General features: G+C 45.3%; 1 protein-coding gene across 1 annotated transcript; it reads left to right on the top strand.

The window, feature by feature from the left end:
- Positions 1-5,467: 5,467 nt before the first annotated feature.
- On the top strand, positions 5,468-6,523 carry LOC124590108. Its single transcript, XM_047131623.1, is given in 1 exon segment — positions 5,468-6,523. A coding segment is annotated over 1 exon segment (1,056 nt).
- The last annotated feature ends 5,095 nt before the right edge of the window (positions 6,524-11,618 follow it).

Genomic DNA, 11,618 nt, shown 5'->3' with positions numbered 1-11,618 from the left:
CCCTTTGGTCGTTCTCCTTTGAGTCTAGTTTTTCGAATCCGATGCAAAACTAACTGTTAATTGTAACGTTCAGAGCCTCTTAATGACCATGGAACACACAAATTGCGTCGCGATTAAATGCATCGTCCTCTAGCCCAAATGTCTCCGACGGTCTATTGCTGTGTCGGTCGTCTCATGGTGGTTCTCCTGTGAGTCTAGCTTTCCGAATCCGACGCAAAACTGACAATTAATTGTAACGTTCAGAGCCTCTTAATGACGATGGAACACACAAATTGCGTCGAGATTCAATACTTCGTCTTAAAGCCCAAATATCTCCAAGGGTCTATTGCTGTGTCGGTCACCTCATGGTCGTTCTCCTGTGAGTCTACTTTTTCGAATCCGATGCATAACTGAAATTTAATTGTACCGTTCCGATCCTACTAACGACGATGGGACACAAAATTGCGTCGAGATTCAATACATCGTCCTCCAGCCGACTTGTCTCCAAATGTCTGTTGCTGCCTCGGGAACCTCATGGTCGTTCTCCTGCGAGTCTAGTTTTTCGAATCCGACGCAAAACTTACACTTAATTGTAACGTTCAGAGCCTCGTAATGACGATGGAACTTACAAATTGCGTCGCGATTCAATACATCGTCCTCAAGCCGGCTTGTCTCCAAGGTTCTATTGCTACCTCGGCACCTTATCGTCGTTCTCCTGTATGTCTAGTATTTGGAATCCGATGCAAACTTGACAGTTAATTGTAACGATCAGAGCCTCTTAATGACGGTTGAACACACAAATTGCGTCGCGATTGAATACATCGTCCTATGGCCGGCTGGTCTCCATGGCACCTTATCGTTGTTCACCTGTGAGTCTCGTATTATGAATCCGACGCCAAACTGACATTTAATTGTAACGTTCAGAGCCTGCTAACGACGGCGGAACACACAAATTGCGTCAAGAATCAATACATCGTCCTCCAGCCGACTTGTCTCCAAGGGTCTATTGCTGCCTCGGGAACCTTTTAGTCGTTCACCTGTGAGACTAGTTATTCGAAACCGACGCAATTCTGAGAGTTATTTGTAACGTTTGGAGCCTCTTAATAACGATGGAACACACAAATTGCGTCGCGATTCAATACATCGTCCTCCAGCCGATTTGTCTCCAAGGGTCTGTTGCTACCTCTGGCACCTTACGGTCGTTCTCCAATGAGTCTAGTTTTTCGAATCCGACGCTAAACTGACAGTTAATTGTAACGTTCAGAGCTTCTTAATGACGTGGAACGCACAAATCGCTTCGCGATTCAATACATCGTCCTCCAGATGCCTTGTCTCCAAGGGTCTATTGCTGCCTCGGGCACCTATGGTTGATCGCCTTTGAGTCTAGTTTTTCGAATCCGACGCAAAACTTACAGTTAATTGTAACGTTCAGAGCCTCTTAATGACGATGGAACACACAAAGTGCGTCGTGATTCAATAAATCGTCCACCAGGGGATTTGACTCCAAGGGTCTATTGCTACCTCGGGCAACCTATGGTGACCCTGTGAGTCTAGTTTTTCGAATCCGGCGCAAAACTGACAATTAATTGTAACGTTTAGAGGCTCTTGATGACGATGGAACACACAAATTGCGTCGCGATTCAATACATCGCCCTCCAGCCGGCTTGTCTCCAAGGTCCTATTGCTACCTCTGGCACCTTATGGTCGTTCTTCTCTGAGTCTAGTTTTTCGAATCCGACGCAAAACTGACAGTTAATTGTAACGTTCATAGCCTCTTAATATCGATGGAACACACAAAGTGCGTCGAGATTCAATACATCGTCCTCAAGCCGGCTTGTCACCAAGGTACTATTGATAACTTTGGCACCTTATCGTCGATCTCTCGCGAGTCTAGTATTTCGAATCCGACGCAAAACTGACAGTTAATTGTAACGTTGAGAGCCTCTTAATGACCATGGAACCCACAAATTGCTTCGCGATTCAATGCATCGTCCTCCAGGCCAAATGTCTCCAACGGTCTATTGCTGTGTAGGTCATCTCATGGTGGTTCTCCTGTAGGTCTAGTTTTCCGAATCCGACGCAAAACTGACAATTAATTGTAACGTTCAGAGCCTCTTAATGACGATGGAACACACAAATTGCGTCGAGATTCAATACATCGTCTCCCAGCCGATTTTTCTCCAAGGGTCTATTGCTGCCCCTGGCACATTTTCGTCGTTCTCCTGTGAGTCTAGTTTTAAGAATCCGACGCAAAACTGACAGTTAATTGTAACGTTCAGAGCCTCTTAATGACGATGGAACACACAAATTCCGTTGCGATTCAATGCATCGTCCTCTAGCCCAAATGTCTCCAACTGTCTACTGCTGTGTCGGTCATCTCATGGTGGTTCTCTTGTGAGTCTAGTTTACCGAATCCGACGCAAAACTGACAATTAATTGAAACGCTCATAGCCTCTTAATGACGATGGAACACACAAATTGCGTCGAGATTAAGTACATCGTCCTCCGGCCGACTTGTCTCCAAGGTCTATTGCAGCCTCGCGCACCTAATGGTCTAGTATTTCGAATCCGACCCAAAATGGACAGTTAATTGTAACGTTCAGAGCCTCTTAATAACGATGGAACACACAAATTGCGCCGCGATTCAGTACATCGTCCTCTAGCCGACTTGTCTCCAAGGGTTATTGCTGCCTCGGGCACTTTATGGTCGTTCTCCTGTGAGTCTAGTATTTCGAATCCGACGCAAAACTGACAGTTAATTGTAACGTTCACAGCCTCTTAATGACAATGGAACACACAAATTGCTTCGCGATTCAATGCATCGTCCTCTAGCCCCAATGTCTACAACGGTCTATTGCTGTGTCGGTCATCTCATGGTGGTTCTCCTGTGAGTCTAGTTTTCCGAATCCGACGCAAAACTGACAATTAATTGTAACGTTCAGAGCCACTTAATGACGATGGAACACACAAATTCCCTCGCGATTCAATACATCGTCCCCCAGCCGACATGTTTCCAAAGGTCTATTGCTGCCTAGGGCACCTCATCGGCATTATCCTGTGGGTCTAGCTTTAAGAATCCGACGCAAAACTGAAAGTTAATTATAACGTTCGCAGCCTCTTAATGACAATGGAACACACAAATTGCTTCGCGATTCAATGCATCGTCCTCTAGCCCCAATGTCTCCAACGGTCTATTGCTGTGTCGGTCATCTCATGGTGGTTCTCCTGTGAGTCTAGTTTTCCGAATCCGTCGCAAGACTGACATTTAATTGTAACGTACAGAACCTCTTAATGACGATGGAACACACAAATTGCGTCGCGATTCAATACATCGTCCTCCAGCCGGCTTGTCTCCAAGGGTCTATTGCTATCTCGGGAACCTTATGGTCGTTCGCCTGTGAGTCTAGTTTTTCGAATCCGACGCTAAAGTGACAGTTAATTGTAACGTTCTGAGCCTCTTAATGCCGTGGAACACACAAATTGCTTCGCGATTCAATACATCGTCCTCCAGATGCCTTGTCTCCAAGGGTCTATTGCTGCCTCGGGCACCTTATGGTCGTTCGCCTGTGAGTATAGTTTTCCGAATCCGACGCAAAACTTACAGTTAATTGTAACGTTCAGAGCCTCTTACTGACGATGGAACACACAAACTCCGTCGCGATTCAATAAATCGTCCTCAAGCCGTCTTGTCTCAAAGGTTCTATTGCTACCTCTGACACCTAATCGTCGATCTCCTGTGAGTCGAGTATTTCGAATCCGACGCGAAACTGACAGTTAATTGTAACGTTCAGAGCCTCTTAATGACGATGGAACACACAAAATGCGTCGCGATTCATTTCATCGTCCACCAGGGGATTTGAATCCAAGGGTCTATTTGTTGTAACCGCAGGAACAAGCCAAGTCTAATTGCAGTACCTTAAGAATAGTACGTGGGACGAAGTTAAAATTGTAGCGTGGGACGCCAGCCGTGGCAGAAGGGCCAGCCGTGGCGGCACTCGAGCTGCAGGGCAGCTGGGTGCTTTGATAAGAAAGTAAACAGCCGGTAGATACAAACGAGGGTCTGTGCAGGGACTCATGATAAGCATTCAATTAAGAATATCAACAGTAAGCATTCCTGGCTAGAGAGAGAGGTCTGGGAGTGGAGAGAGAAACAAAGAGGGCCCTTGGTGGGGACCGCACTACATCACGAGGAGGCAATGAAGGGCTCAGGACGCAGTGCGTGGCCATATAGGGAGAGGCGCCTCTGCCCCTCCACTCAGCCTCTGAAGAACAATAGCAACAACAATGTTTTAACGCTACCAAATAAGGGCACGTTGCCTTCGACGCTACGTCAGGCCAAGCGCTGGCGGGGTCGGAGGGGAAACGTTAACAAAACCCGAGAGCACGCCGCTCTGGGCAGCTAAGTTTTGTGTGGTGAGGGCGAAGAGTTAGATAGCAGCAGCCAACTTGGGCTGGGGAACGGGCTGTAGGCAGGCAGCCGGAGATAGTCGCTGGAGAGCGTCAGGGCGTAGCCGCGGGACTCTAACGTAGGGTGTTAAGAAACGTTGCAGACCTTCTAGTAGGCAGTCGGAACGGTGGAGTCAGTCACCGTCTCTGTATTAGACTTGGCCTTCCTGTGAGTGCAACCACCGTCAGATAGGGCGATTTGTATTCACTTAGAATAAACTGCAATTTGTTAAAGTTATCACGACTTTAATTTCTATCACCTTCCTAGCCTTGTGAAAACCAGGGATTATTACATCTTAGCCAGATCAAAAGTCTCCCTCTCATTACGGTCAACCGGCTAAAATCCCATCCACGAACCGTGTCGCTCAATCCCTCGCAGTACCCACGCTTGGGACGCGACATAAATAAAAACTTTTTGGTGCCAGGTGTGGGGTTATCACGAAGGCGCATAGGCAAATAGGAGGCAGAGACATTAGATTTTGCTACAGCGACTGTGGCAATTGGCAGGAAGTTGTGGCGACTCGCAACTTTCAGCATTAGTAGCACCAGTACGTCAGAGTCCAGAAAGGTAGTCCTCGCGGGTGCAGGGCGACGCAGGACAGCGGCAGCGCGACGCGGAGCGACGAGGCACAGAGGTGCCTAAACAGCCAGCGTTCGAGTCCGGGGGTCCGGGCCGAGCAGCAGCAGAAGCGGCAGCAGCCGTAGCAGCGGCAACCGAGGAGAGCGACGGGGTCGGCACAGCCCAGCAGAGCGGCGGCCGGCGCATCGCAGCAGCGCGGGACAGCGCGGGCGCAGACACAGCGCGGGGCAGCGCGGGACAGCGCGGGCACAAAGAGAGCGCGGAGCAGCGCGGGACAGCGCGGGCACAAGGAGAGCGCGAAGCAGCGCAGGACGACGCGAGCCAAGAGTGCAGACGGCGCACCACAAAAGAAGCGGTAATTGTAAAACTGTATTAAGAATATTGTATTTTGTTGTGTAAAGTGTTAACTTAGTTAAGATGCCCCTAACTAATGAAGTTGCGTCATCCTCCACTAGTGGTAAGATGTCAGTGAAAGAGGCCCTATGTATTGTGTCGAAAGTGTTCGAAGGGAACAAGAAGGATTTAAGAGAATTTATCGAAAATGTAGATGCAGCTTTTGAATTAGTAAAGCCTGAGGAACACGAAACGTTATTGAAGTTCGTGAAAGCAAAGATAACCGGTGAGGCCAGGTCGAGATTGCAGGTGCGTGAACGCACAGGTACGTGGTAAGAGGTGAATCACGTTTTAGAAGAAAATTATGCCAGTAAGCGTACTATAGACTACTACGCATGTAAAATTTTCCAAGCCAGACAGGGACAAGGGGAACCGATAGCAATGTGGGCAAGCAGAATTGATGAAATGCAGGGAGACTTTCGCGAAGCGGTAAACAGAGTTACGGCCAGAGAAAACTTGAAAGGTGCAATAGAACTAGTTGACTCCTTAGGAAGAGCGTGTTTTATACAGGGTTTAAGTAATGACAGAATACAAACAATAGTGAGAAGTAGAGGCGATGAAATCACGTTGGCAGCAGCAGTGGAGTTGGCACTGCAGGAGGAGAGTGCGATATTGTCCATGAGAGAGCGGGGACTAGCCCCGAGGATAACGTACACTCGAAATAAGGAAGCTGTAAAAAACATGAGAGAAAGTAAAGAGTTGAGATGTTTCAATTGTGGGCTGAGAGGTCACATAGCGAGCAAGTGTAGGAAAAGCAGGCCAGAGCATAGAGTACGAGCCATGACAGGTAAAGAATTTACAAACTTTTGCTATGGGTGTGACAGGCCGGGACACACAGACATGGAATGCTGGGTGCGGTTAACGAAAGTTCACCCGATAGATGTAAGGGAATTCAGAGGGAATGATAGAGAAACCGATGGAGGGTTACGAGAGTGGAGATGTCCACAGTGTAATTTACCAGGGAACTGCGGAGTTCCGTGCACAAGAGTAAAAGATGTTGCATGCTTTAAGTGTAAGCGGCAGGGCCACTACGCGAAAGACTGCCACGAAGGGCCCTGGCACGCCTGGAGAAATGGCAGGGTGCCAGTATCGAGCAAAACAGGAAAGGTAGTACAGGGAAACTAAGAGGCGGCAAGGCCGCGCAGTCGGGCCTTGTTGCAATAGGTAAACCCATAGTGAGGGTAATCGACTGTGCAACAGAAAACGACGTGGTAATGTTGTACTGCGTAGAACTAAAGAAGTACTTAAAGTTGCTAATAGACACAGGAGCACAATTGTGTTTGTTAAAGAGGACGAGCATTCCGGTAAAGAGTAGGATGGGAATCAATGAAACAGAAAAGCTTCGGTTAAAAGGTGTAACGAGTGAAGCCGTTAGCACAATAGGCACGGTACAAATAAACTTAAGTATAGACGGATCTGAAAAGGTGAGACAGAAATTTCACGTGTACGGTAGAGGTCTAGACATTCCGTACGACGGATTGATAGGGAGAAATTTCTTAACACAGCATAGAGTCAAGCTGGACTATGCGGGTAAAGTAATAAGACTAAAAGGGCGAGATATACCCTTAGTAGTAGAGGAAGAACCAAAGGGACAAGAGATAGAAGCAGATTCAGAAATAGGCGGGGAGATAGGGCCCCGGGAAGAAAGAATAATGTTGTTGGAAGTGGACGGAAAGGTACCACGGGGAATCGAAAGAGAAATGGTCATACCGAGGCAGGAGATTGCACAAGGGGTACATGTACCTGAGTCATTAGTAAAAGTGCGAAATGGGAAATGCATAGTACGTGCATTAAACGTGTCAGAGGACAGAGTTAGACTAGAAAATGTCAGATTAGTAACGGAAGAGTTAGAAAGAGTAGCGAAAGTACGCGAAGTAAAATGTAGCACTGAAGCAGTAGGTAAGACGGAAAGTCGTGCTAGTGTGTTGCGAAGGCAACTCAGAATGGATCATTTGAATGTCGAAGAAAAGAGCGCTCTAGCAGAGGTCTGCACGGAGTACGGAGATGTATTTCATCTACCGGGGGACAAACTGTCCTATACTTCTGCAGTGAAACATAGAATACCGATTGCACCGGAACACGCGGGGAAGGTAGTGAACGCTAGACCGTACAGGATCCCTGAAGCGCAAAAGGAAGTGCTAAGAGAGCAGATAGAACAAATGCTGAAGGATGACATAATTGTCGAAAGCAAGAGCGCATGGAACGCACCGTTACTGTTAGTTCCAAAGAAGTTGGATGCAAGTGGCAAGCAGAAGTGGAGAATAGTAGTGGACTACCGACAATTAAATGACATCACGGTAGGCGATGCATTTCCACTGCCGAATATCTCCGATATCCTGGATCAATTAGGGCAAGCCAAGTACTTCTCGACGCTTGACCTTGCAAGCGGGTACCATCAAATATTGACGGACGAGAAGGACAGAGAGAAAACGGCATTCAGCTCAAACTATCAGCATTACGAATACAAAAGAATGCCGATGGGACTGAAAGGAGCCCCAGGATGTTTCCAGAGACTAATGAACACAGTATTGGCAGGTTTACAAGGTGTTAAATGTTTTGTCTATTTGGACGACATAGTATGTTATGGGAAAAACCTGCAGGAGCATAACGAAAAACTCCGGGAAATATTTGACAGGTTGCGAGAGCACAATTTGAAGTTGCAACCGGACAAGTGTGAATTTCTGAGGAAGGAGGTAATCTTCCTAGGTCATTGTATCACGGACAAGGGAATATCACCGGATATGGCAAAGGTGGAGAAGGTGAAGTTCTTCCCACAGCCGAGAACAACAAAAGAACTAAAAGGGTTTCTAGGATTGATAGGTTACTATCGACGTTTCATTGCAAATTTCAGCAAAATTGCGAAACCTCTCCATGAACTCTTAAAGAAAGGAGTAGAATACCAATGGGGAGAATGACAGAAGAATGCGTTCGAGGAACTGAAAGAGAAATTAGTGAATCCTCCGTTACTTCAGTATCCCGACTTTACGAAACCGTTTATAATCACAACGGATGCGAGTAACGCAGCGTTGGGAGCCGTGTTATCGCAAGGGAAAAAGATTGGCGAAGACTTGCCGATTGCATATGCATCCAGACCACTGAAAAAAGCAGAACTGAACTATAGTACAACGGAAAAAGAGTTGTTGGCTATAGTGTACGCGGTAAAACAGTTTAGACCATAAGTGTATGGGCGAAAATTCACAGTGGTGACAGACCATAAGCCACTAACATGGATATTTAGTGTGAAGGATCCGAGTTCGAGGCTCCTAAAGTGGAGACTGAAGCTCGAAGAGTGCGACTACGAGGTAGTATATAAGCCAGGAAGGCTAAACAGTAATGCGGACGCGTTAAGCCGGATAAGGCAGGAAGGAAAGGAAGAGACAAGTTTAAAGCGAAATGTGGAGGCAGAAAGAACCTCAGTAGCACAAGAAAAGGCGGAACAGAGTTCCGTAAACGTGCGGCAAGCGCAAGTGTCAGGTGAGATAGACCAAGAGACAAATAGTAATGAGGAAATTAGCCCCGAAGAAAAGGAAAGTATATTAAAGGAGATGCACGATAATCCCTTGGGAGGGCACCAGGGAATGCATAGGACATTCGAGAGGATAAAAGCGTACAAGCAGTGGCGCGGAATGAAGCGGGACATTGAAAATTATATTAGGAAGTGTCCATCATGTCAAAAGAACAAAAACACACAAATGAAAACAAGGATGCCTTTAGAAATTACAGACACAGCTGAAACAGTATTTGAAAAATGTGCAATGGATATAGTGGGTCCACTAGATGTATCTAGTTGTAACGTCTAGTAAGAAACAAAAACAACATATTATGTAGTAACGAGAAAATTATATGTATCATATTGTGTTATTGTATAAAATTATGTATTTTTTTTATTATTTATTTCTGAGAATATCTGCGTCGGCGAGTAATGAAACCGCCACAGACGATAAATGTCGAACAAAGATTAAAATAAGTAACTAGTATATAATACGTGACGAATAGCAATTTCTTTGTCTTCTTCATCTGGGAGTCGAACGAGTAAGATATCCTGTGTCGTAGTAGCGAACGCTAGTGTAGCATTCTTTTGTCGAGACTAAGCAATGTACGCCATTACGTGCGAATTCATAAAGGTCTGTAATCACTGAGATATTTAAAGGTTTTAATAGAGTTGTTTAAATGAAAACTTGTATTATTTATTGTTAAGCTTGCTTGCATATTATCCCATCCTGTTGAGACATTTTTCAGTTATATAAATATTATCTGTGGTGCTGAGCTGCGTGGAGAACGAAGAGCCGCTGCCGCTGCGTATTTAAACGACTTACAATATAGTCGAGCATACCGCAAGGAAGCGGTAAAATAATAGTAAAATAATATTATTTCTTTTAGCTCCCAGACTGGCAGTGAAGATCAGCAGATTTTATGATGTGTTGCAGATTGACGCGGGCTGCTGATAGGATGTAATTTACAGTGCAAATAATTTAATGTACCTTCAGAATCTGATAGGAATCTTGCTGTGCTCCGTTCTGATCTGGCAAACTTTATAGTGACAACGTATTTTTTAATGAGAGTCTCATGTTCTTGGGCTAGTCGTGGTATGAAATAGCATTTTAACGAGAAATAAAATCCACTGCGAACTTGTGTTTTTGAACGATCACACGGACTGTAACATCAGTGCTCATAAAAAAGTAATTTCAACTTTTAATCACTATGAAGTAGGGAAGATATATTGATTCTTGGCATGAGTTGCAGTTACGAAAAATCGTTCCTTAAATTGTAGGCCAGATACAGAACAATAAGACTTCCATATATACATTTTATTCCGCTAAAGGGTAATGATGATAAAGAAAAGCAAAGCACAGCATTATTAACAGATATTTCGCGGCTCTTTTCGTATATGCGATAATAAAAAACGCGAAACTGTAGCCCAAAAACGCGGGGCCCGAATTTGCAGTGGCCACAAATATAAAATTTTATGTATTTTTCTTTCAGTGTTGATTGTTATGTATGTGTAGATATATATGTATTCAGTGATAAATGTATGTATGTATATCATGATCAATGCTATGTATTAATGAATGTGTAAACACTCTTTCATGACAAAACGTACTACTGCAAACGAGTCTGAGAAGACGATCCTGATAGTACTGAGAAGCTGTAACGACTACGTAATCCGGGGGCAGCCGAACCCCGAGATAAGATAAACTAAAGGTAAGACTACAGTGTAGTTGTCCTGTTTGTAGAAGTCGAGCTCCAGTGAAGTGATCTCATTTCGCTAGTGGTGTGCATATTGTGCGTAGTTTGATGTTAGTGTTTGTGACAGGACAAAGTTGATGGTAGATAGTAATTTTTAGTGTGCAGTTAGTGTAGATAAATTAACGTATTTTGTGTGCAAGGGGCAAAACTGTCAGACTTTGTGGTTTAGTAAGCAATTTATGAATATGGTTAAGTTGCGTAGTCAACGTCCGAGCAATATGGATACTGAGGAACAACAATTAGTTAGTGCAGGAAATGTGGAACCGGGTACCTCAAGTAGTACTAGTACTCTCTTTGAGGATATAACATGTGAGAATGTGGGGGCAGGGGCACAGGAAGTGGTGCCACCGCCCACTAGTCCTCAAGGGGATGTAGAGAAAGAAGTTGTACCACCACCAGAAAAGCAGGAACCAGAGAGTGGTAATCTGCCTGGTGGGTATTCGCTTCAGGCTATATTAGAGCGCGTGCTGAATTACCAGACAGAATTTGCGCTACAGCAAGTCGAGCGAGACCGCCAGCAAGCTGAGCGAGATCGCCGGCAAGCTGAGCGGGACCAGCAACTTGTGCAATCGTTAGAAAACATGAAAAAAGAGATTGCAGATATGAAACAGAATTATGAGTCGATACCTAAGGCCGTGCAGGAGCTGACTGAACAGGTCAACAACCTGCAAGTAGCAAACACTAACAGGGTAGACGAAATAGGTGTATTAGCCAATCGAGTAGAAAAGCTAGAAATAGATTCCACGCAGCTTCTAGAGCAGAAGTGGAACGAACAAGCAACTAAAATTGAAACAGAATTCAACTCATGGCTAGAAGTGAAGGAGTGTGAGATTGACAAGAACATTAATTCCAAAGTACAAGCAGCCATAGCAAATAGAGGATCCGAATCGTTCAGTACCGCAGTGAATAGTCAGGTACAGAACGACGTGCAAACCATCAAACAAATACTCAGTGAGGATATTCCGCAGTGGCA

This window comes from Schistocerca americana, unplaced genomic scaffold (genome assembly GCF_021461395.2).
Source record: "Schistocerca americana isolate TAMUIC-IGC-003095 unplaced genomic scaffold, iqSchAmer2.1 HiC_scaffold_74, whole genome shotgun sequence".
In the NCBI taxonomy this organism is placed as follows: domain Eukaryota; kingdom Metazoa; phylum Arthropoda; class Insecta; order Orthoptera; family Acrididae; genus Schistocerca; species Schistocerca americana.
This window is presented reverse-complemented; position numbering and strand designations above follow the sequence as displayed.